We start from the raw sequence: 27,107 nt of genomic DNA on the forward strand, positions 1-27,107 counted from the left end.
ACAAAAACATTCCCGGACGTGAGCTAGAGAGCCAGTGGGGATTCGCTGTGTGACCACAGAGCTCACATCCAGTCCTTTTGTGACAATGTAGAGGGAAGGGTAGGATGTGGTGGGAGGTGGGAGGGAGGGGCCATATGTATACTTATGGCTGATGCCTGCTGATGTATGGCAGAAACCAATACAACACTGTAAAGCAATTATCTTTCAATTTAAAAAAAAAAACACAAGTAGGATAGATGCAAACTATTACACACAGGACGGATAAACAACAAGGTCCTATTCTATAGAACGGGGAACCATATTCAATATCCTGGGAGAAACCGTAATAAAAATACACACAGGTTATACACATATGTGTATAACCAAGTCACGCAGCTGTACTGTAGAAAGTAACACAACACTGTAAAATTAACTATAAGAAAATGAAAAAGACCAATGGACACTTTCTAACAGTATCTTGAGAAAATGAAAGAAATGAGCTCAAATGTGAATGGAAACCATCCATTAACCTAACTCAAGACTGAACATCTCCAAGAGTCTAGATTTTCTTATCCTCAGGGTCCTTTGCAGCTTCTGTTAGAGAAGTTTCCTCAGTAGATTTCGTACTTGTAAACAACTGCCTGCTGGCATATAACCCTATATTCAAAACTATCCATAAGTGAAAGTGAGCCATTTGGGGTCAGACCTCTGGACATAAAGAAGGGAAGAAGAAATGGAGGTAAAGAGCTATTAGATCAAAGGAGACAAAAAACAACATAGAGCTGTTAACAAAAACAAAAACCGAAATGCCAAGGACACAGAGGCTTCCCAGCAGGAGAGGAGCAGGAGCTGCTGTGTGGGGTGGTGGAGGCAGATGTCGCGAACAGAGAAGGGTACAGGGGAGCTCTGTAGTATTATCTGGCAGCAAGTGATTATCTGCTAGGGAGGAGCTTCCACATGCCATTAGCCAGGCCACACAGCAGTGCCCAGTAAGGAGAGGCACAGAGCCATGCAGTCTGTTCACCAGCGAGGGCCATAACCCTCCTGAATGGAGGCTGTCAGGACACCATGGGGCAGTCTGCTCCTCTCCCAAGCCTGGGCCTATGAAGCCCTGGCGTCCAGCAGAGAAACCACTGAGGTTCCTGGTGGTTTCTAGGTCTTGACGCTGGCTCAAGAATACTGCTACTTCAAGGACGCCACGGCCCACGGCCCACGGCCCACGGCCCACGGCCCACGGCCCACCCACCAGCTGTTGCCCCAGCCTCGTCAGAAGGCACCTTCCTGCAGCTCGACGGCGCCACTGCCTCACACAGGTCCCTCTCTACCTTGAACCACCACATGGCCCAGATTTTCCAAAACATACTGTCATTTGAATTTTTTAAATAAGGATGCTTATTAAAGATACACCAAGATGTGGCTTGATTTTTATAGTTTTTAATGCCTTCACGTACATAAATTTACAAGTTGGCAGTGGAAGTGGGGGTGGGGGGGACGGAGAAGGGGAGGAAAGAGAAAAACCTTTTGTCGGGAAAAAAAAAAAAAGCATCTGCTTTGTTTCCTTCTCCAGAGACTGCCCAGAAGCAGCAGGACACCCCGTGTCTCAGCCCAGTCATGTCATACATCCTAGGCCCAAAACACTGGTCGCTGCTACTCAACCACCAAATAACTGCCTCGGCCGGCTTGTCCAGCCCACTTTCTATTCTGTGCAAATTTTTAACCCGGCTCCTCCATGGGTCTCTCTGCTTCCTCTGAAGACTCTACAGGGCCTGGGAACTCCATGTGCTGGCAGCAGACAAGGGTCGGAGAGGTGTGCCTTCAGCTCCTAATTAAATCATAGGATCTGGCTCATGAGTTCCTTGCCAATAAAACATGAACAAGGCACCTTTATCATTCCATTTTAAAAAGTCTATTGCTGGCTTAAGAAACAAATGGTTTAAACAAATTAAAAAAAAAAAAAGTCTGAAGGAAGAGGGGATGGACAAAAAGCAGCAGCTTCCCTCAATCAGTAGCTTCCTGCCCTGAAGAAAGGCATCTGAATATAAGACTTTCCGCCAGATGCCAAGATGCCATCGTAACAACGCAGGGAAAGAAAGGAAAGCTCTCCTTGACTCCCTCTTCCTTTAAAATTTCAAAATCCAAAGAAATAACTCCTTCTTACCTGCCAGGACCCTATTAACAGAAGAGTGAGTAGCCAAGCCAGGCTGTCCACGTTCATGAAAAATCCCAGCATAAGGCAAGTACTCAGGCAGCAAGAAACGCCTGTAAGAAGGAATCACGTGTTAAAAGCCTACTGTCTTAAAACAAAGTACATACACCATCTACCAAACCTCAAAGATAAGGGATCCACTAAGCCTAGGAATCCATAGAAACCCAGAGCAGAGTGAAATTTCTAGGACACATCCCTTCACACATGTCTGTCTTCCTCCTGATCCTGCTTCTAAGGTTTCCTGGGGCTTCTTTTCTTGGGGGGCGTGGGGGGGGCTCCTATTCTTGAACAGGATGCTCCCAATGCCACTTTTCTATGCCTTTTCATTGTGGTTAATCATCTCCTGGGAAGTTTTTAGGTGGCAGGGCTTGACTGTAGGCTCACTAGTACATCATTCCAGATATGGACAATCCAGACCAGGAAGTAGGTTTAAAAATTCCAGTCCCTCGTAAAGGCTCCCTTAGAAAAGCCTCTTCTAAGAGGTGACTACCCGGTTCTTACCTTGGGACAAAGCGTCCAAGCGAAGGTGCAGACATCCGGGCATTGCGAGGAGCTCGGTGCCTAGACCTGTCACCACTGTCCCTGGAGAAAAAGAAAAAGACTACACGTGAGAGAGTCACTAAAGCAGAATCAGACACCAGCCCCAAAGACAAGACACGCCCCAAACTAAAGTCCTACCCTTCGGTGAAGGCCCCGCAGAAATCAGTCATCCCGGTTGCTTACTAACTTGAGTGGCACATTCATATACTGCATTTCTGGAGAACCTTGATTAAAAAATTTATCAGCATTTACTAACAGTTCAGTAAGAAGGAAGATTTTTCTTGAGTTAATGTGGTCTCTGAACTCTGCAGCATTTGAAACTGAAACCAAGTTTAGATCTTCTAAAGGGATTTAGAATGGATGTATATAAACTTTTTGTTTTCTCGATCGGAAGATGAGAGAAACGTTGGCTTTAGAGGATCCTGATGGAAGAAAAATTCTCCCATCAACTTCATTCAACAACTGATTATCTTTAAATATACCTGTTTAGGTCCTTGGTATGGAAAAATCATCGATATGGGAAAGAAAAACAACATAAGAAAAAGACTAGGCAGTCCTTTCTTTCAGAGACTGAAAAATTAACAATGATGAAGATGATCAGACAATGCAATCCTAAGCTAGGCCATTTTAGCAAAAAGAAAAATGCTTAGTGTTTTCTTTACTGTCTGTTAGAATAACAGTAATAACCACCATTATTAAATTTTAATTAATGTTATCTCCTTTAATCCTTAGCGTTTTCCATCAAGTATCATTAGATGTGTTCTACAGATAAGGGACTAAGGACCAGAGAGGGAAATGCCCAAGGTCACACAGCTAGTGAGTGGTTGAGATAAGATCCCTCTGACTCTAAAGCCCTGGCTCTTTTCAATACACTTCACTGCTTCCTATAAGAGAAGAGAAGACAGATCTTTCACGTGGCTTAGTTTCTAATGCATGAAAGGAACAATAAGCCAAAGGGCACTGGCTGGACAGAGTAGTTAATTAACTGCTCAATCAACTCTACAAAATAAATGAACCTCTTGAGAGCTTGATTTGGGATATTTTCTGAATTCTTCCTTTGGATTATCTTCAACTTGATGAGATAATCTTCAAACTGGCCCTGGAATCAAAGTTAAGACAACACTTTGGCTTTCAAGGGCACTACTGAGAGCCTTACAAACCAGAAGTGAAAGCCTAGGAAAATTTTTATATCTTGGTAGAATTGGATGCTGAGCATTTAGAGACAAATCAATATCAGGGATAGTGGAAGCTGATCCATTGAAAGTCAGTACTTGGTTTTTATCTTCCCAGAAGAGACAGCATATTGCTGTTTTCTTTAACATAGCAAATTTCTTTGACTTGAAACTGTACAGATGAAGGGAGATGCAAGGAACGAGAGATACGACCATACGGAAAGTGAAAAGGGGATTCTAAAGAACGAGATCAGAAGTTCCTGACCAGTAGACTGCAACCCTGGGGAACCCACAAATTATTATAAGGAGTAGCTGATTATCAAACAAAAAAGGCAGCTCCCAAATTAAGTATATTATTATTTTTCAATATGTAGATTCAAGTTGTGATCAAAGTACCAATTCAGTTAAAAGTACAAGGGAATTCATGACAGCTCTTCACATATTTTACTTATCAATGGGCATTAAAAGTGCAACTAATTATCATGAGAGGAGTTAGAAAAAATTTTGAAGTTAAAAAGGGTCCTAAGGGGGGAAAAAGAGTCCTAAGCCTCAAAACAGTCGAAAATTAAGTTACAGAAAGAAGCATCATGGGACAAATCCAATTACTTTATTCTACAGCTATGAGAGAGAGCTGGCCTTCCCAGAATCACAACGTGGAGCTGACAATTTACTTCTGAACAAGGGCCAGAGAACCCTCTGCCTCTGGACAATAAACAGCACTCTATCTGGCATAAGCAGACTTGAGGGGCAGGAAAGGCAGGCGGGGGGTGGGGGGGCCAGTGCAGGAGACAGTAGCTGCTGTTTAGTCACTAAGTCATATCTGACTCTTTGCGACCCTATAGACCATAGCCTGCCAGGCTCCTCTGTCCGTGGGATTTCCCAGGCAAGAATACTGGAGCGGGTAGCCATTCCCTTCTCCAAAGGAACTTTCTGACCCACGGGTGGAACCTGCATCTCCTGCACTGGCAGGCAAATTCTTCACCATTGAGCCACCAGGGAAGCCCATAGGAGACAGTACTAAACTAAACTGCCAGAACCCACACATGACACAGAGCTGGGTGAACGGACACATGAAGATAACGCAGGAAAATGGACAAACACCGTGGCTGGGAGAAAATCTGGGCTCCTGGGACATATTTCCTATGGCTCTTTTCATTGTTACAGAAACCTAAAAACAATTAACTTCCTTCTGATTCAATTTCTCCTTCCATTTAAAAAAAGAAGGGAGGAAGGAGGACAAAACATGGTCAGAGATAATGGCTTTATGTTACTTAGAGATTACTGGAAGATATATACAAATGTATCTATATATAGCTATATCTTCCAGTAATCTCTGAGTAACATATCATAACAATCTCCTTTTATATATATATATATAGAGAGAGAGAGGAAAATAAGATGCATATACAGGAAAATCAGCTGGCTCAGATACAAGCAGTCTCAGACTGATGGTTACATTAGGAACCACAAAAGAGGCAATATATTAAGTGATTGGAGATGTATCTAACATTTTGATTAATGACAGGGAAGTCGGAGTTAAACAGCATTTCAATAAAATGTAGAGAAGACTTCAAATTCATATTGTTGGGCACACCAGCAAAGAAGCAGAAATGACAGAACTGTATACAGACTGATTGGAAAAGTGGACCGTGGTGAACACAGAAATGAAATGCTGCCTATTAAAAAAAAAAAATCACAAAGGCATCTGGGAGAAAATAGCCTATAACAGTAACAACTCAAACATTTCCTGACTGGAAAAAACTTGAAAACATAAATGAGCAAGGTGGCAAAGGCCAGAATGCCCAACCAGTGGACAAGTTAAGCAGGAAGAGGGCAAAAGACCCAGGTTTTCCTGCTGGCACACAAAAATCCCTGACTAAAGGCATGGCTCCAATAAGCGAGAGGTGAAAAGAGCAACTAATGACTCTAGCTGCTAGTTCTTCCACAGTTCAGAAAGGAGAGAAAATTCAAAATAAGGAGCTGAGATGGGAGAACATATTTCAATGCAAAGGATATCTGCAAAGGCTCGGAGGAGGGGTGGGTAGAAGTGAGGGGAGAAAGGAAGAGCGGTGAGAGTGTTAAAAAAGGACAAAGGAATAAAAAAACCAAATACTTAACATGTTCAATTCAGAAAACTACACAGACTCTGCCACTCACTTCAGTGCTGATACAAGATCAACATGGAGCAAGACTCCACAAGATGAAGGAGGCAGATTCAGGCGGAGACTGAAGGTTAGAAAATGTCTGCCAGAGGAGCAGTGGGTGGAAGGTAGACCAGGAGGCAGTTCATAGAGGAATAATGGAGGGCGCTAACTACTGGAGACCACCAGCACAAGGGATTCCCTGGGGGCTCAGAATCCGCCTGCCAGTGCAGAAGACACAGCTTCAGTCCCTGGGTCAGGAAGATGCCCTAGAGAAGGAAATGGCAACCCACTCCAGTATTCTTACCTAGAGAATTCCATGGGCAGAGGAGCCTGCTGGATGGACTACAGACTATGGGGTCGCAACACAGTTGGACATGACTTGGCAACTAAACAAGAACAAGGACAATGTAACATAGACAATGCCCTTTTCAAGGAGTGGGGTGGGGAGGGACTTAAAAACACAAAAACAGTGAAGACCCGAGTGTGCAAACATGCTGGCATTGCTCCTCTATCGCTGGAGGACTCTCTCCAGAATCCTTTCCAGGGAAACACCTGAGAAATCCTCATCAATTTCCTCAGCCAGAAGCTGCCTTTAAGCCAGCGGGACAGAAGCTGGCTGAGTTATTAATGGCTTTCCCAGCTGTTGAACTCTGTGCATCTCTGATTAACTCTCAGAGGGGTATTTGGGAAGGTGAGAGAGAAAAAAAAAAAATCAGACTTTCTTATAAAACATTTTATAAGGAAAAAAACACCCTTCAAACAATTAAGCATCTAAGACGAGTGCCGAATACAAGAAAAAGCAACCTCTGGAACAAGGGAGAAACACAGCAGCTACCCTTGCTAAATGCCTGGGATTAATTGCCTCAGAGAGAGGCCGTAATTTAAAGGAATGGAAAACACACCTACAGGCCACCGTCTGAGTCCTGACCAGACAGTCGGGCTTGCCATCACCGCCATCACCGCTCGTGACAAACAGCTCTGACTCGGGCCTTTGTCAAGGCAGCTCTGGCAGCACAGAGCTCAAAAGGCCATTGTTTTCTTGACAATACACAGTTGACTCTGCTGAAAATTAGACTATTAAAAAAAAAATATCTGTTTCCCTGTGTTCTTCGGCTTCTACTCAATTTCCAGACAATAGAAGGCGTACTCCATCATTCCTGCCCCTGGATGCACAGAGATCTTGACCAAGTCCTTTCCTTACTCGGGTGCCGTTAGTGAAGCTCTAGTCTCTGCTTTGAAGGGCTGTGTACGTGTACCAGGGAGAGATTTCTAGGAGGGAGGCACAGGCCCAGCAGGGATTATTCACAGGGGATACCTAATAGCAGAGGTCTCTTGGAAATGCAGAGCCTTAATTCTTCTCCAAGGAATAGTAATATAACAGATAATTACCACTTACAAATTCTTCTCCTTTCTTATTCTACCTTTAATTTCATCTGCATACATTATGCAAATCCATATTCCTATTGTGCATTTTATATTAAAAAATAAATACATTATCTCTAAGTGATAGTTACCCTCCTTTCCCTCTCTTCCCTCGTGGCTGTTTAATTCTTTAAACCCAGACATATTTCATTTTTCTTTCTCTTCCCCTAGCATTCCTTATAATAAATATTCATATGTATTATACTTGCCCAGAAAGAACACTAATTCTCAAGCTGCCAAGCAATATTATGTATTTCTAAGCAATAGGAAAGAGCTGGAATCCTCAGGAAAGGGCTGGAATTCAGGCAGGCATATATTTTATAAATATGCTGAGGCTCCATAGGTACCAGATAGCCTATTCCTAATCCTCAGGAGGAGAAGGCAATGGCGACCCACTCCAGTACTCCTGCCTGGAAAATCCCATGGGTGGAGGAGCCTGGTGGGCTGCAGTCCATGGGGTTGCTAAGAGTTAGACACAACTGAGCGACTTGACTTTCACTCTTCACTTTCATGCATTGGAGAGGGACATGGCAACCCACTCCAGTGTTCTTGCCTGGAGAATCCCAGGGGCAGAGGAGCCTGGTGGGCTGCCGTCTACGGGGTCGCACAGAGTCGGACACGACTGAAGCGACTTAGCAGCAGCAGCAATCCTCAGGAGGGGAATCTGAACCCTGGTGGTTCAGATGGCGAAGAATCTTTCCTGAAAGGCAGGAGACCTGGGTTCAATCCCTGGGTCAAGAAGATCCTCTGGAGAAGGGAATAGCTACCCACTCGAGTATTCTTGCCTGGAGAATCCCATGGACAGAGGAGCGTGGTATGTTACAGTCCACGGGGTCGCTAAGAGTCAGACACAACTGAGCGACTAACACCTTAGTGAGGAAGTCTCCCCATTTTGCTGAGACTTCTCATTATTCTACGTCTGCTGAGTACAAGGGAAATTCTTCTAAGACAGTTAGTTAGCTCCAACAAAGATCCAAGAGCTTTAGGGCTGAAATAAACTTCAGAGATTATCTAATCTGACTTTATAAGATCAGACATTGAGGCCTGGGGTAGGAGAGGGACTTGCCAAAGATCAAATAACAAATCCCAGGAGTCCCTAGACGATAGGTGTTAGGCTCTGGGGACCAGCGGGCTCGCACAAGAGATCCTGGTTACACTCACCGCTGCTCTGGGAGTCACTTGCTACTTTTATAAACTTAGTTCAAAATTGGTTCCAGTGAGAGTAAAAAAGGACTTGGGCAACATTCTGTGTGGAGAAGTAGGAAGTGAGACAGCTCAGCACTCACGCGGTTCGTCTCCCCAGGAACATTCACAAATAGGCCCCACTCTTCGAAAACACCAAGGCCTCTCACACCCAATACTTAACATGCAGTCCTCATATGTTCTCGTGTGGATTTCACCCACTGCTTTCTAACTGGTTTTCCTGCATCCATATACTTGCCACTTGCCTAACCAGTGCTGTCAGAATTCACTGCCTAAAATACATATTGAATAATGGCTGCCCTCGGATAAAAATGAGGTCAAAACTTCTCAGCCAGGCATTCCAGGCCCTCCACAGCCCAGGTCTTTCTGATCTTCTCACTCAAACTCTCCACTGCTCTGAAAAATGAAAGTCGCTCAGTCCTGTCTGATTCTTTTCGACCCCGTGGACTGTACAGTCCATGGAATTCTCCAGGCCAGAATACTGGAGTGGGTAGCCTTTCCCTTCTCCAGCGGATCTTTCCAACCCAAGAATCGAACTAGGGTCTCCTGCAATGCAGGTGGATTCTTTACCAACTGAGTTATCAGGGAGCAACCGATTGCTTCCACTGCTCTAGCCACGGATCTCTGCAGAGTCTCCAAATAAAGCCTGTTAATCTTCTGTGTTCAGGTTTTTGCTTAAGCTACTCCTTTGTCTAGACTCTCCTTCCCTACTCCCATCCTCCACGTCAATCCGTCAGAGTCCTCGGCCGTCTTCACACCCAGCTGAAATCCATGAAGCCTTCTCACATCTCCCCTAGCACCCTCTCCCATGTGCGTTGGTGGTATCGTGGTGAGCATAGCTGCCTTCCCAAGTACTCGCTCTCTTCACACAATGCTGTCCTGTACTTCAGGGGTACCTTCTTACAGTCTGCTATAAGATACTATGTAAAGATCTGATCATGTTATTCTACGGCTTAAAACTCTTCAGTGACTCCCTCTCACCTACAGGGTAAAGGTCACCTCCTTTGCAAGGTACCCGAGACGTCCCAAGGTCTGGCGCTACTCTAACTCCCGGGCTCATCTCCTGCTGTATCTTGGATTTGACAACCTGCCCGTACTTGTCAACAAGGGAACCCCTGACAGACTCCAGAATGTTTCACGTTTCTATGACTATGCATTTATTTGCCTTTAAGTATATCTGGAGGAAAAGTCCTATTTTAAGACATATACTTTCTTTTTTATAAACCCACCCTGTAAAAACAAGCAACCATCACAAAAATCAATTATGTGAGATTATTTAACACTTTGGTTAAAAAAAAAAAAAAAGGAAGTGAACAGTTTCTTATCTCATCTCAGTTTAAGGACTACTTCCACGTAACACCACCACTGGATAAGTGTCCTAGGGTGCCTGACTCAACTGCTTTGGCAGGTTCCAGGCAGTAAAAAGAACAGTCACTTAACAGCGTCTTCCCTCACAGTTTCTCTTGCACTTCTGATATCAAAGAGTTTACAGTCTGTAAGCCAAAGAGAGAGACAAAGGCAGCCTCGTTCCAAAATGAAGAGACAACTTTTTCCGCTGAAGGTTCACCCTTTCCTTTCTCGGCTACAAGTACCGCATTTGTGATTAGCAGTCACCGACTCCCATGGGAGTCCTGGGAAATCTGGCACACAGAAGAGAGGACGGGGTGGAGCCGCTGCCGAGGCCGTGTGGCTTCGCCTGACTGCACCGCCTCGCCCTGAAACTGGACACAAGCATGTGGGCCCCACCGAGCCGTCAGGACTTCACCTGCAGATGCAGGGCGAGAGCAGCACGGCTGGTTGTTGAACATATTTTCTTGGTGTGACTTAATTAAATTTTAGTCACGGCAAAAGGGCAGATGAAGAAAACTGAATTCCAGACTTATAAAGGCAAGTAACTTCTCCTACGCCACACCCAGTCAGACGGCAGAGCTGAGTGACAGCCTTCAGAACCCTCCTCAGCTATATTATATATAAGACGACCTTTCGATGACTTCCTTGTTAGAACTTCCCCGCGTCTGGCAAGGGGAACACGAAAGCCCGCGGGTTGAGGCTCCTCTGCACGAATGGGTGTGGCAGGGCGACAAACACATCATGCCAAACCGAGGAACCGGCACTCATCCTGAGCTCTCAGAAACGACTGTCAATCATTTCACAAGGAAACTGGCGTATTTGCTCACAGCATGGATTTCTAGGTAAAAGGAGACCAAATACAACCAGATATATTGGAAGAGTTAATAAAATACATGCAACAGACTTAAAGAGACTTCATCTTAAGGCTGAATGACTAGGATCTGTCACTGAGATGTTTTCCCCAAGTATAGCCCAGTGTCACAACTGCGAATGAGGGACTATTTCTCTCTGTGCTGGCAGCAGTTTTTAAGAAGTTGAATATAATTTCGCAGTGCTGGGAGATATTTGTGACTGATCTAATCTGAAGCTTCTCCAGTTCTGACTGTCATTAGTGCAAGGTATCTTTGCCTTGGAAGGCAAAGTAGTTACAAAAAGAGGCAAGAAGATGATCGGGAGATGATTCTGGGATTGCAATTATGTTTAGAATAACAGATAAAATGAGGAAGGCGGGGTAAGGATAGTTAAAACTACAGTCATCAAGTCACAGACACCACCTCTCTTGCAGGACTTAGGAACTACGGGAACACAGCACTCAACCTGGGCTTCACAGAAGCCTCTCTCCGTCTTTTTCCAAAGGGATGGTGAAAATAAAAATGCGAGTTTTCCTTCGGCTTCTTTGCCATCTACATTCCAGTGGGTGGTCTGAGCTCAGAAGCAGGCAGACAGCAGGGTCAGGGGCAGCCACATCTTGCCCCTGCTTGTGAGCATCTTTATGCAAAGACAGACGCTGAGGGCTTTAGGACAGACCTCCTGACAGCAGGTTTCTGGATGTTCTGTTTGTGCATTTTGACAAACACGGGGCCCCTGCAGTCTCAATTCTTGCCACAGAGAGATGAATGGTAGGAGAAGATGCCTGCCAGGGAAGATGGTCATCAATCCAGATGACAAAGAATGGAAAATTTAACCTGATGTTGACCAACCTTCAAAGCTATCCCCCACGAGCAATAAATCTAGACAGTCTTGTTCCCCCACCAAGCTCATAGAGCTAGGACTCAAATGTGGTTGTACATCATTTTTAAAGGGTTTTACATCTGCAGGACAATAAAGTCAGACACTGAATATGTTTGCTCCTGATCTCTAATCTTAGTTATGCCTGATTTCGGCCAAGCTTCAGTATCCTTACTTTAAAAAAACCACACTGAAAGGAACAACTATCTCAGAGGATTATTATAATGAGTAAACTATATTTTTAAATATACAATGTTGTGTCTGTTATTAATTAGTGTACATGAAAAATATGGTAGCTGATCCCTTTCATTCGATGGAAGATTAAAGAGAACCAAAACAGCAGGGATATGGGGAATGGCTCCCTCTGTTTTAGTGAGGCCACTATACACCCGGATGACACACGCCGGAGAAAGGCAAAATGATCTCCGACTCCACAAATGGAAGGAAAGAGAAGAGGTTGTGCTGGAGGAGCAGAGGTAGGCACGCATTGTGCTAGGAAGGCGAGGAAGCCCAGCAGGGCAGTGCCTCTAAACGGTATTCTAAGTGTTAGGAGGATCCCAGGCCACACCTAACTTACCTGCGTCTCGGTACTTGAAAGAACTATAAATTACAAGTGTACAGCCTGTAACTACCCTTCTGGTTGAGGAAAAGGATTGGGGAAACAAATTAAAAGGAGCTGGTACAGTCCCTAACTTTCTCACTCTGTCCCCTCTCAGAGCCCCTGGAAACTAACAGAGGGGCAAACACAAGTAGCCCTCGGCCTACAGCAGGGGAGGAGGACGGGGAAGGAGAGGACGCACCAGCAGATGGTAAATGGGCCTCAAGCAGCCAGCAGTGTCCTGCACGAGGCCTGGACAGCTAACACTGAGGTGGCTGACCCACAGCTGCTCTTGAAAAACAAGATTACGGTCTGCTCCAGCCCCCAAAGAAAGGCAAACACCAGGGGAGGGGCTTTGGGGGGGCCGGAGAGAAACCAGTCCACCGTCACTAAGCAGGGAGCCGTGTGAGACCCCAAGGGAAAAAACAATGGCTAAGTCAGTGCATGAAAGGTGAAGAAGGCGACGTAAATTCAGGCCGTGCTGACGCCAGGGGGCGGCGAGGGCACAGGTGGGCCGTGGGGAACACAAAGAGGAGGCAGTCTGACACGGAAATGGGGGGAGGAAGGAGAGAGGGAGGAGGCGGCAACAGAAGGAAGAGAAGGCAAGGTGGGAGCAGAACGTTTTAAACTAACCCAGAACTCCACTGTGAAGGACAAGTCACGAGGCAAGATACAGCTCAAAGGCACGAGCCCTGCGTTTCACCACGGCGGAGAGACAACAGCCTTCCACACGCGCGTGGAGAGAGGGCTCCACGGGCTTTCCGAGGCTTCTCAGCAGCCCTGAGTCCAGGCAGCCTTGGCCTTGTACCGAGACTGCGTCGCTGAATAGCCCCCGGGGCTGGAAAAACACTCATTTCGACAAGGAACAGATCTCCCTACAGGTGTCTGCCTGGCTAAAGGCGGACTGGAGACTGTCCCTTCACTGCCAGGCCCACATCCCCCGCCCCTCCCCCCAAGCAGGGACTTAGGCCAGGAGGACACATGCCGAGAGTCCCCGAGCAGCTGGGCCCTTCCCGCCCCGCTGCCTCTCCTCCGTTTGCCACAGCACAGCTGTTTCAGAGCATCCTTGCATTTCCTTCACATTTCCATCTTCCGCAGACAAATGAACCTCCCACTGAGCATTCCTTCTGCCTCTAAGTACACAGTTGCTTGCGTGTTTAAGGATTGAATCACGAGGGCAAATTGGTACGATGGGTGTCCCCATCTTCTTGGTCCTTGGAGGCAAAGATATTTCTCAAACACCTTAAAGCTCCACTGCAAGATGGCTCCTGGGGAACTATCCATTCAGCTCACGAAAGAAGGCGGAAGGGAGGCAGGACTCTTAAGATCCCAGACTTGACCAGGTCATGTCAGGATTAACGGGAAGAAAAAGGAAGATGACTGACAGGCTGTCCTATTCTGGTACTGGCAGCAAAAGAGACGGGGGGGTGGGGGGGATGCTCAACCATCCTTCTCTCTTTCTTATTTTGCATGTTTTGAGAAAATCAAAATGTAGGAATCAAAGCAAGAGCCAAATGTCCAATTTGATACGAGCCAGGAAAACTCAGTTTCAGGATAGAAAGAAATACAAGAGGTGGCTAGAAAGGTCGGGCGTGGCAGCTGAGAGATTGTAAAACCCAGCAGCCACACTGCGGAGCTTGACCCCACAGCCCAGGGCTGATGCTGCTCCTTCAGTTCAACCCTGTAACCCAGCTGACCACTCAAAGAGGCTCGAAGATGGAGGAAACACCTCTCAACCCCCATATTAGTCTGACAGGCCATCTCCAAAGGATCCTTGCTGGGGGTTTAGGGAGACTGAGGACACTGAGCGGCAAGGGACCAGGACCTCAGAGAAGCAGTGTGATCGAGGGTGTAAGAGAATTCTGTCTCCGGGGGAAATTCAAGACTTATTTTTAATCTCTATATCCACTTTTTCTTAAGAGAAAAAAACACCAACCCTCCTGCCTCCTGGATGGTGTGAAGTCAGTCCACATGAAGCATTTCCATAGTCACTGTTCATGCAAAAGGGAAGTAAAAATGTCGCCCGAAGTGCAGCAGCCATCTTCTCCCAGGCTGGCCTGGGCCCCGAGGGCTGTCTCTTCCCCCAGGCGCCAGGCAATCAGCAGTGCATTGGCCAGAGGTGGGGAGTGCCCTGGGCATTTTAACCCTCTGGCCCTCACCCCATGCTACTGCTCATAAGTAATAACTTAAGGGTGTGAAGCCAGAATGTCAACCACCATTGCTTGGACAGTGGCCAACTTGGAAGTACTCACGACTTGGGAGGAGGGGGGAGAAAGCAAGCTGAACAGTTACTTACTCAAAGTCCTCAAACTCCAAGTCGGTTCCCTCCACGGATGGACCCTGGTTGTCTGAGGAAGAGGAGGAAGTGGAGGAGCGGAGGCGGTTCTGCTGGTAGCGCATGGAGCGCTGGCGGATACTGTCTCTCCGTGACAGGTACTGGATCATCCTCTGGGCATAGTAAGCAGCAGGAGATAACCTGAGAGAGACAGAGAGGAACAGACCCAAACTAGCACTAATGTGGGGAACACTGCGGAAGACAGTGAGTCCAGCTCTCCCATCACATCTCCCTGCTGAGGCGAACTCCGGAGACATGGAAAAATAAAGGGCATTTAACTCACCAGGAGGTTTGTACTGCACAACGTGCTTATCAGACTGCCTTATCTTGGAACAGAAATACTGGTGGTTAAAGAGGCTGTTTAATCAGCCGTCATCTGATCAACAGCTGCCCCCTCCCGCGAGTTTAACACTGGAGTTTTCTTTTTTAGTTTCCCAAGGGACCTCTTATAAACTTCTCAGGGTGCCCTTTATAAAGACTCGCAGCTTTCCCCTAATCGTCCGTACTCAAAATGTAAGACACGAAAGGGACCGCAGCTTCTTTTACTTTACAGATGAGAGGATAGGCTGAGAGACAGTGAACCCAGGATGGCTGAAGAAGGCATCTTCAGGCATCCCCTTCACCAGGACTCCTTTCTTCTCCAACAAACATCTATAGTTCCAGAACTGTCCTAGTTCCTTAGGATTACCTCTTTGAACTTTCTTATCTCTCCTTTACAGATTATCCAGATACTTTAACACAGAAAAGATACTCAGGATAGAGACAGAGTACCATATACTCAGGAGAAACAGAAAATCTGAAAGATTCGTCTATTTCTTAAAACAGAGCATCAGAGGCTACACGGGCACTGAGCAACACAGAAGACAGCACTCTTCTCCCTACGGTGGCTGCTCTCATAAGCAACTAATCCAGGCAGACCTGCATTCTGACCATGGGTCAGCACCTTATGATGGCTGCTCTCATAAGCAAGTAATCTAGACAGACCTGCATTCTGACCATGGGTCAGCGCCTTCATACTCCATGAAAACATCCATGTCCTATACAATTTGGATAGTCCCTGCTTTCTCAAGTTTTTCCTCCGTCTTTCACAACACATATAATTTGAGGCTGTCAATTGAGAAAGTGAGAGTAGACCAATAACAGAAAAATGCTTTATATATATATTAAGTGGTACTAAGCAATTTCAAGACTTAAAACCTGCCCAAGGCACATACGCTTCCATTCAACAATTCCATTAGTGATTTTATCCTACAGAAATACACAAGGATATTGAAGATAAATATATAAACTGTTGGCACTAGTGAAAAACCAGAAACACCTCAAATGTCCATCAAAAGATTAAATAAATTATACCTATACAAAAAAACACCATGAAACAGTTGAAAAGAAAAAGTTATCCCTATATACACAAAACAAAAGCCCTCTAAAATAAAAATTTAAGTGGGGGAAAATTAAAGAATGGTATGTATGATGTATGTGTGTGTGTGTGTATATATATATACATAAATATATATATCTATTTCTGTAATTAGAACAAAAAATAAAACACAGCAATCCTGATGAGGATTCCCAGGGACCTTAACTTCTACAATGTTTGAATATAAAAGGAAAAAAAGCATCTTTTTAAACAATGGAACTCTGGAAAAACTGACTGAGAATGGAAAAAGAAATACTTGTATCCAAATGGTAGGAAAAGTATTTACAAACATCTTGCTGCCTGATCTTTCATTACTCCTGGACAAAGTAAGACCCTGGGCAAATCCTCAGTAAATCTACTCACTCAGACCAAAGAAGATCCTGCAGTTAAGACGAAATAAGGCTGCCTCAGAAATGACTGCCATCCCAGGTGGCACCCTTCTGACCAACCATCCAACAAACTTTCCAAGGAGGCCAGGACACAGTCTTTGGAGAAGGCTGTGTTACGGAACAGTATGCTGCCTTTGGTGCCTCTGATTCCAAATTATCTCTATGTACTAGGTGGCCATGGAAGGTACAAAGGCCTTGGCCAAGATCATCAGAGTGTAAGAATTAACGTCTCAACCTGTGGGACATTTACTGTCTCTTTGGGCACCTGGTACCATGCATTTGGTGAGGATGAATCAAGAACTACATTTTCAACAGACAGAAGTCAATACTGTCTCTACCAAATACACAGAAATCTGCCAGCAGAAATCAACTGCTGTTGGTTAAATTCTCAAGTTAATCAGACTAGAAAGGAATGAAAAACTGAAGTTTAAAGAAAAAATAAATTTTAAGAGAATGAAGATTCGTTTTTTAGAAATGATACTGATAAGTGACCACAAAAACACTTGTTCCTCAGTTGAAAGCCGACCCTAATGGAAAACTCACATTAAGGTGAGAGACGTAGATATAATGCTGCTGCTGCTAAGTCGCTTCAGTCGTGTCCAACTCTGTTCGACCCCACAGACGGCAGCCCACCAGGCTCCCCCGTCCCCAGGATTCTCCAGGCAAGAACACTGGAGTGGGTTGCCATTTCCTTCTCCAATGCATGAAAGTGAAAAGTGAAAGTGAAGTTGCTCAGTCGTGTCCGACTCTTCGAGACCCCATGGACTGCAGCCTACCAGGCTCCTCCGTCCATGGGATTTTCCAGGCAAGAGTACTGGAATGGGGTGCCATCACCTCCGAATGCTGATGCTAACAATAATTAAATAAAGACTGCCCTTTTATGTAGGGGTAAAAATTCAGCACTAGGTAACCTCAATTGTTTAATTTCACCATTGAACAGGAATTCCCTAAGCTATAAAAGTATGCCATCAGTGGTAAAGAAAAATGTATTCTTGGCACAACTCTTAAGTAGAAGTATATCCTAGTCTTGTCTTTTTACGTATCTAAGGGAAGCTAAGGATCTGAATGCTGAGATGTCTCATAAAATTTTTGATCTATACATATTATGCAGGGTGAAGTCTAAGAGGAAAAAGAAATTAAAAAGCCAATAATGAGGTAACAATCATCCTTCTACTTGAGAGCTTGATAATTATCAAACTCTAAAAGTGTTCCAAGTGAATATTTTAAATAACTCAAGTTTTCTTTAAGGAAGAATACTACCTCCCTCGATAAAAAACCTACTTTATGTTTAAAGGGAAAATGTAAAAATACAAACACCATAAAGCCTGGTGTTTCTGTGGTAAAGATCTGAGTGGGAATAAACAACAAGCTTATTACATGAAAGGAGGACAAGTAATGGTCTTTATGAATCACTGTTAAACTTTGTCAGGTTAAAAATTCTGGGGTTGAGATTCCCACTACTGTCCTTAAAAAAAAAGAAGAAACAACGGCTTTACGGCAGGAAGTCCTCTCAGCGTTTCAAAGAAACCGGTGCATGCAGCACAATTCCTTCTCTTACCGAGGGCGCATTGCTTTCAAATGCGACTGCAGACTGCCTTCCTTGTCTCAGTCCCCGTCAGAGTCGTCTACCCGTTTTAAAACCATAAATCCCTGGTTCCCTGATCCTTGGATTGGCTATTTGTGGGGTACGGAAAAGGAAGTAATAGGATGATGGGGAATCTTTCCATTAGTGTCTTAGAAAGAATGCTCCGAATCATGACATAACTGTGGTAACAACGAAATCATTCAATATCCTTGAAATCGACTTGGTCTAAAGATTCCAATCTTGACTTGAAATTCTTGATCTACAGCAAAGCTCACTTAGCCTTTTCTGACCCACATTGTTACCTTCAACCCCACCGTTATAAACTACCCTCTTCTTTTGGCAAAACTTCACAGTGTGTGTTCTGGAGTTGCTTAAAGAATGTGCAGGTTATCCCCCTTTTGGATCACTCACAGAATTATTAGGTCCAGCTGTGACATCCCCAAAGGGCTGCTCACCATAAATAAATATTATACATCAACTCAACACCCCATCCTTGCTCCTGAGTTACCAGTATAAAGGTGGGCCTTAAACTCATGAGAACTTTTTTTTTAATCTCTTCAAGGTCTTTTCAAATGTCTGCTAGTTAGTGTAAGGCAAGCTCTTCACTAACATGCAGCTTATTTTACTCAGTTACCCTTTGTCAGCCATCTCTTTCTTCACGTAGTCTCCAAAAAGTCAACATCTGAATGACCTTGATTTCTGCCTTCTGATGTTCTAAATTCTCTCTCAAATGAGGATTTTTTGGTTTGTTTTTAACTCGTTAAGTGATTTCCCTATTAATAAAAACTGTCATTTCCCTTTTGGCTGTCCATCTGAATGGTAATGGCAGAAAAGAAATATCCTAGGACTCTGCCAGGGAGCCCCAAAGGATGAAGGCTCGGTCATAACCCTCTGCCACCAGAGGCGCTGTTCACTTACCTGGAACACTTCCCCTTCACCTGAACCACCTGTCTCAAAACTGTAACTGAAGAGTCCAAGAGCACCAGGACCAGAGAGGCACAGGACGGGGCTTCCAGCAGCTCGGCAACCCCAAGGGCAGCCCCTCCCCCCCACCTGGTGCCATTGCTCACTTTAGCCTTACCTCGCTGGGTCTGGGTAAATTGGGTGCTCTCTGGATCCTGCTCCATCATAACGGGATAATGAAATGAGGGAAGACTCCAGCAGCCTCCTAGCAGAGATTAAAAAAATGGCAATAATCCCTGTCAATTACCAACTCAGAGGTCATTCATAAGGAAAAATGGGGGAGAGAGATAAATAACATCCCCCTTTGCGGCTAGCTGACACCTCTTGTCTGGGCTCACATCCTTCCTACCAGCACTTAGAGGCGTAAGGATATGAAGCACTCCAGAGTGCCCACACTGGATATGACCACTGTATGATCCTGAATACTGCTCTTCTGTGAGAAATGAACAAATGCTTTAGAGACATGATCTTATTTTCATCTGCAGTACCTCCAGCAGACAAACAGGAGGTTGGGATCAACATGAGAGAGGAAAAAGAGGCAAACCTAGAGCTTACCATGGAATGCCAACAGTTTACTTTGGCGTTCAGTTCCCCCATGTTATCCTTATTCACATCCCATTATCTTCTAGGCATTCTGCTCTGCCCACACCCTTCGTGGGAGTACCCTCTAGGGCTTTCTTGGTGGTTTAGTCACTAAGTCATGTCCGACTCTGATCCCATGGATTCTAAGTCCTCCGGGCTCCTCTGTCAATGGAATTCTCCAGGCAAGAATACTGGACAGAGTTGCCATTTCCTTCTTAACAACTGATAAAAACAATCTTCAATTATATAATCTAGCCCAGCCATCAGTACAATGGTCCTATGGGTTAATTTACTGAGCATTTTTTTAGTGCCAGGCAATACTAAGCACTTCACATGTACTTCATTTAATCTCTCCGCAGCCTGGAAAGGTAAGCATTGCTACACAAAAAGGAGATCAGCGGGCCAGGGAGTTAGGTGCGCTGCATGGCAGCACACCACGGCTGCGTGAGAGCACCGGAGCCCTAGGGAAGGCCTGCTGACTCCAAATGCTGCAAATGACTACGCACACGAGTCCACTGCGAGTGCAAACTGGAGTGTGCATCCAGTATCACTGGCTCTTTCTATTTTTTAAAGGGATGCCAGAAATTTGGACTTTTGCACAAAGTCTCCTGTTAAGTTTTACTAAAACATTTTTCCTCCTTTCCGTATGGGAAGGGCCAGTGAAAACCCATCTGATGAACATGGCTCAGGGTCCCCGTTTGCCGTGTCTGCCTCCCAACTCCAGTGTGCCTTGGCGCCAATCAAGCTCCTGCCACGGAACACGTTTCCAAGGAAGAGGTCTCAGGAAGAAATGCACACTGCTCCCCTCCGGCAGCATCTTGCCTGGCTCTCCCAGGAGCGGGTCTCCGGCTCCCTGCCAGACTCTTACTTTTTTTAATTTTTAAAATTTTTATTTTTACTTTATTTTGCTTTACAATACTGTATTGGTTTTGCCATACATTGACATGAATCAGCCATGGGTGTACGTGAGTTCCCAATCCTGAACCCCCCTCCCACAGACTCTTCTTTAAAGCAGATCTGTAGGGTAAGGACAGCAGCTACCAATCTTTTCCAATTGAGTTAATTCAATTCACTGTTATTAAAACCAGCTGGCTTTAGGTAGAGTAGTGTGCAGTCACTTTATCCCAGCGACTGACTCACCGGAGTATTTTCCCTAACAGTCTGGGGAAGAGAGAACAGCAGAGGCCTATCAGCCTGGCTTCCTACCCTTCCTACCCAGAACAGCCAAGTGTTATATCATGTTCTTGATCTACACAAGGCTTATCATCCCCACGCTTAAGACAAGTTAAAACAATCCCACCGCTTGAAGGGACAGAACACAGTGAAACCAATGAGGAAGAGAAGAAAGCAATACAACACTTCTCTGTGGTCGAAACCTGAATCTTCAATGATATCACTGTTTACAGCAGCAGACATTCTGTGTTTCATCAACTGTAAGACATGCTTCCCCCCCCAACATTTTAACATGTCTGGAATAGGGATACATCTTATAATTGTGTGATACAGTTTATTTGGCAGGATTTTTTTTCTTTCATAGGTGCACATAAGATAACAGCATGTCTCTGAATCTTGATGGGATGTTTCTGAGAGGAGGGGATGGTGAGAGGCACACAGACTGGAAAAAGAAGTGGAATTTTGAGAAGTGTATCAATTTAGGCCATCATATAAGGTGGTGCTAGTGGTAAACACCCCTGCCGAGGCAGGAGACACCAAAGACTCGGGTTCGATCCCTGGGTCAGGAAGATCCCCTAGGGGACGGCACAGCAACCCACTCCAGTATTCTTGCCTGGAGAATCCCATGGACAGAGGAGCCTGGTGGGCTACAGTCTATAGGGTCGCAACGAGTTGGACACGACTGAAGTGACTTAGCATACACACATGTTCACTACTAATAAATTTGTGCTACAGCAATTAGGTGGGAGCTGAAGAACAGAAGTAAGATCTGGGAGCAGCTGACTGCCTCGGAACACCCAGAAGCTTGTTCTATCCCAATGGGTTCTGGACTGAGTCTTGAATATCACTGAGCCCTGTTGTGTTACCCTCCATAAGCAGAGGCCGTTTGACAAGGGGCATCATCCAGAGTAAGCCAGTGTATATCCTTCTTTAAAATGACCCTGCCAAATCAGGAGGCCAATGCTACCCCCTACTCTGCCAAGGCACTGACAGCATTCAGAGAAATTAGATGAGTTTTTAGGCATGCTGTAAAGGAGATTCTTGAGCCAGAAGAGCTTAGGTTAAGTCATTTCAATTTTACTAGTTCTATTTTATAATTCCACAAACTCTACTCCACACCCTAAATTCCGATCTTAATTAGGAAGACTTCTTAAAACAGAGTTACACCAAAATGTTAAGTTTTGTCTCTGGGGAGTCCCCGATGAGATTCTTCCAGAAGATATACCCCCTATACCTACTTACTAGAATCTGTTGGCACCATTTGCTCCCAGGCAATACAGTGGACTGGCAAGTCATACATACATGGCATTTTAACTCTAATACACAAAATCAGGAGAGCCAATCACTATGAAGAGCACCCCCAAACACGCATCGCTGATGACACATGAAGCTCTCTACAGTCACAACACAGGAGAGCCAATCACTACGAAGAGCACACCCAAACACGCGTCGCTGACGACACATGAAGCTCTCTACAGTCACAACACAGGAGAGCCAATCACTACGAAGAGCACCCCCAAACACGCGTCGCTGACGACACATGAAGCTCTCTACAGTCACAACACAGGAGAGCCAATCACTACGAAGAGCACCCCCAAACACGCATCACTGACGACACATGAAGCTCTCTACAGTCACAACACAGGAGAGCCAATCACTACGAAGAGCACCCCCAAACACGCGTCGCTGACGACACATGAAGCTCTCTACAGTCACAACACAGGAGAGCCAATCACTACGAAGAGCACCCCCAAACACGCGTCGCTGACGACACATGAAGCTCTCTACAGTCACAACACAGGAGAGCCAATCACTACGAAGAGCACCCCCAAACACGCGTCGCTGACGACACATGAAGCTCTCTACAGTCACAACACAGGAGAGCCAATCACTACGAAGAGCACCCCCAAACACGCATCACTGATGACACATTAAGCTCTCTACAGCTACAACACAGGAGAGCCAATCACTACGAAGAGCACCCCCAAACACGCGTCGCTGACGACACATGAAGCTCTCTACAGTCACAACACAGGCACCATCTGCAGGATTGGAAAGGCTGTCACGATCGGCGGTGAAGAAAGGAAGAGCTAGGGCGACTAGGCAAGTGAATGCCACCAGCACGCCTAGGAAACTCAAAGAAAGGTCTTTCTCTCCCACAGTCAGCTTCTTGCCAAGAGCCATCGAGGGGGAAATGACGCAAAAGAACGGAACAGAATGGCAGCTGAGTGCCTTCTGCTCTGGCCGCTACAACTCTCACTTGACTTCATGGTTAATCAAGCAATTCAGTAATATGACACCAGGCAGGACTTAGCAGGGCTCACGCAAGTTGGTGGAAGTTTGAAGGTACCACTTCATCCTGACCTGTTAACTCCAGTTAGAGATGTTTTGAAGAGTCACTGAAGCTATGGCAGAGGAAAAACCTTTTCTTTACAAGTCTGCCTAGTTCATTCTCTAAGCCAGTGGTGTTCAAGTGAGGGGCACCACGGGCTGTGCTATTCTGACCTACTGGAGAACAGGAAGAAAATATCAGAACATTTGACTTAAATGTATAACCACAATGTGTATCTCACACACACACATACACACAAGCACAAGTGCTCAGAAGCCTTTTAGTAACAGAAGTGTTCTTTTTAAGTCTAAAGGCCACTGTTCTATCAGACTACACACTACTTTAAGAAAATTCAATATTTAACACAATAATCACAAACATAAAATATTAAAACTAAACAAACGCATAATCATATTCATATATAGATACAGCAAAAGAGAGAAAATACTACAGAAAATGTGGTAAAATGTTAACATACAGTGAATGTGAGTGAAGAGTATAACGGGAATTCTTTGCACTATTTTTGCAACTTTTCCGCAAGTCTGAAATTATTTCAAAATTTAAAACATCAAATATACAAAATCTAAAAGTAAACCACTGAAAACTAAAGAGAAAACTACTCATTTGCAAAAGAATCACTCACTTCTTAAAAAGACTTTCTTCAAAATAGCAAATTGCCTCTAAAAAGCAGGTTTGGCAAACTACAGGCACTCGGCCAGCTGCCTGCTTTTATAAATAAAGTTTTATCCAAACACAGCCATAACCATTCATTCAAATATTGTCTGTGACTGCTCTGGAGCTAGGAAGGCAGAGTTGAGTAGTCTAGATAGGGATAGGCCTATAATAAACCTCTAATACATACTGCCTAGCCCTTTACAGGGAGAAAGCAATGGCAACCCACTCCAGTACTCTTGCCTGGAAAATCCCATGGATGGAGGAGCCTGGAAGGCTGCAGTCCATGGGGTCTCGAAGAGTCAGACACAACTGAGCGACTTCACTTTCACTTTTCACTTTCATGCATTGGAGAAGGAAATGGCAACCCACTCCAGTGTTCTTGCCTGGAGAATCCCAGGGACGGGGGAGCCTGGTGGGCTGCCATCTATGGGGTTGCACAGAGTTGGACATGACCGAAGAGACCTAGCAGCAGCAGCAGCCCCTTACAGAAAAAAAAAATCTGGCCATTCATGCTCTAAAGTAAAAGGTGGAGTCACTATGGAAAGGAACAAAAAAACTTAAAGTATTACACACTAGAGTAAGTCATCAAAAATTAATATTACGCCCTACTAAAATCATGTCAACAGGAAGACAATTTAAGCTACAAAATTCCTAATATTTTATATGAATATAACTATTTCTTCCTGACTCAATTAACACCCTGAATCTGTACAAAGGTTCCGTAGATCAGCTGTATCCTTTGATGACTAAGAAAACAATAAAAAATAGTAGTAGAAGAAAGCTCTGGAAAAGAACAAAGTTGTTGTCAGGGTAGACGGGTTATCTGAAAGGAAAGAAACTTTCTTTCAAATTGACTAGATATTAGGATTGAGAAGCAGGAAGTCTGGGTAACGGTCTAGGCAGAATAAACAAGCCAGGGAGAACTCTTCCTTAATAAACAACTATATCCTAAAGATATGCTTTTAAACTGGTTGTCAGATCACACAAAAAATCAACAAACTAAAGCCAACAATCATGTACAGACTTCTCCAACACTAGAAACAATCAACTGCTGACACTCTGATATACGGATAAGGACAGCTGCTGCTGCTGCTGAGTTGCTTCAGTCGCGTCCGACTCTGTACGACCCCACAGATGGCAGCCCACCAGGCTCCGCCTCCCTGGGATCCTCCAGGCAAGAATACTGGAGTGGGTTCAGTGCATGAAAGTGGGTTCAGTGCATGAAAGTGAAAACTGAAAGTGGAGTCCCTCCATCATGTCCGACTCTTAGCAACCCCATGGACTGCAGCCCACCAGGCTCCTTCGTCCATGGGCTTTTCCAGGCAAGAGTACTGGAGTGGGGTGCCATCACCTTCTCCACAACTGCTCCTAGGAGCTACTAATAGGATGCCACTGGTGCCCCACACGTGATGAGTAATTTCCCAGTCTGGCTCTGGTGTGTGCGTGACATCTGCTAGTCCAGTTTAGGGGAGCCAAGCTCAAAGGAATAACTCCCTTCTGCTTAGGGAATAAACTCCAAATTCCTCAGTGTGGCACTCAAAGCTGCACAGTCCAATTTCTCATTCCTTCTGAACATACTATAAGCTCTGGTCCAGTGGTTTTCAAACTTTTTGGTCTCAGAGTTCCTTTAAAACTTAAAAAATATATATTTTATTGGAGTAAAGTTGATCTCCAATGTTGTATAGTTTCAGGTAAACAGCAAAGTGAATCAGTTATACATATATCCACTTTTTCTGATTCTTAACCCATATAAGTCATTACAGAGTATTGAGTCAAGTTCCCTGTGATACACAGTAGGGCCTTATTAGTTATCTATTTTATATACAGTTAACACTCTTAAAAATTATTGAGGACCCCAAAGAGCTTTTGCTTATATGGGTTTTATTTACCAATATATACTATATTTGAGATTAAAACTGAGAAAAATGGAATATACAAGCACAAAGAGTGAAAAAGACAAAGAATATCTCCGCATTGTTATAAAGATAGTTTTGACTTCAGGGACCCCAGGCCACACTTTGAGAACTACTACTCTAATGCTATACTAAACACACCCCTCACTATTTCACCCGTTTTTCGTTTGGCCATTCCTTCTTTCTGGAAAGTTCTTCCCCATCTCTGCCTATAAAAATCCTTCAAAGCTCAAATGTCTGACTCTTCTGGTGAGAAGCTCCCCCTCGCTTCCCTCATCCCCCATTGCGGTTGAGCCCTCTCTTAAAAGGCCTGCCCCCTGCCACTCGGTACTGCAGTTCCTTACGTCTTCTTGTTTCTACCGCTGGACTATAAGCTACATGAAAGCAAGTACTGGATCCAAGTCATCTTTTTATCCCCATTAAAACTCACATCCTAATGAACACACAAAAGGAAGCCAGTAAATATCTAAGGAGAGTAAATCAGCAAGACTAAGATTTGGAAAAATAAGCAAGAAGACATATCTGATCGCCTGTCACTGACCCCGTGCCTTTCAGACAAGGTTTCTGGATGTCCAAAACCTCACACAGAAATTCCTGAAGGAACTAGTTTCTCAGAAACTGCTGACATCAGTCTTCACCCCTCGGGTCACTTCAGCCACTCAGGTTAAAGTGCTGACATGTTTGTCCTGATAAACGCGGTGCAGCCTGGTCCCTGGGAGGCTTATTAAATCATAAAGTCAGAGGCTGGCTACTTGCCTGGGAAACTACCACTGATGCTCCCAGACAGCTTATTGCCAAAGGAGAGCTCGCAGGGGAGAGAGGGCAGTGTTTTCAGGGGCAGTGAAGGGGTGGGAGGCCAAAGAAACCTGGACACACTACTGCCTTCTCCACGTCTGCATCCTGCTCTGCAAGCCCCAGATCTCTGCCTCAGCGCATGACAAGCCCTTATTCTTAGTAAAAAATAATTGTGTGTTCTGAAACGACACCTCTATTATGATTTCCAAATTGACATCTCTGCTTTACAGCGGAGGCATCCAAGCCTCCCCATTTCACACAGTGGCAATTATCATTTAAGTTATCCAACGATAGGCACTCATCTGATCCCTGCAGGGCCCCCGAGTTCTAGGGGTGCGCTTACGGCACATGATGCGGCTGCCAGCAGGGCCCGCCAGGCGATTCCTGCCCCTGCTGTGGGGCAGACCAAGGCAAGGCGGCACTGCTAGAAGGCTAACCTTGGGGAGAAGACAGACACGTGGCAGAAAGAGCGCACGGCGCCTGTTGTGCGGCTCAGCCTTGTTTCACCACCATCAAGCATAAACAATTCACAGGGCTCAAAATAAAGGCTTTTTACCAGAAAAGCTTGAAAACATCTTTACAAAACATTAACATATTCCTCAATGT

General features: G+C 45.0%; 1 protein-coding gene across 9 annotated transcripts in view; it reads right to left on the minus strand.

The window, feature by feature from the left end:
- AMBRA1 (autophagy and beclin 1 regulator 1) overlaps positions 1 to 27,107 on the minus strand; it is a 173,822-nt gene that overhangs the window by 92,762 nt on the left and 53,953 nt on the right. For 4 of the 9 annotated variants that reach the window (XM_069554015.1, XM_069554011.1, XM_069554014.1 and 1 more), the window contains 4 exons: positions 19,150 to 19,236; positions 14,639 to 14,818; positions 2,687 to 2,767; positions 2,138 to 2,238 (listed from right to left, as the gene is read on the minus strand). In XM_069554015.1, the coding sequence (XP_069410116.1) occupies positions 2,138 to 2,238; positions 2,687 to 2,767; positions 14,639 to 14,818; positions 19,150 to 19,236 (449 nt within the window). The remainder of the gene's footprint in view (positions 1 to 2,137; positions 2,239 to 2,686; positions 2,768 to 14,638; positions 14,819 to 19,149; positions 19,237 to 27,107) is intronic. The other 5 variants (XM_069554016.1, XM_069554017.1, XM_069554012.1 and 2 more) reach the window with 2 other exon arrangements.

Source organism: Ovis canadensis, chromosome 15, assembly GCF_042477335.2.
Source record: "Ovis canadensis isolate MfBH-ARS-UI-01 breed Bighorn chromosome 15, ARS-UI_OviCan_v2, whole genome shotgun sequence".
In the NCBI taxonomy this organism is placed as follows: domain Eukaryota; kingdom Metazoa; phylum Chordata; class Mammalia; order Artiodactyla; family Bovidae; genus Ovis; species Ovis canadensis.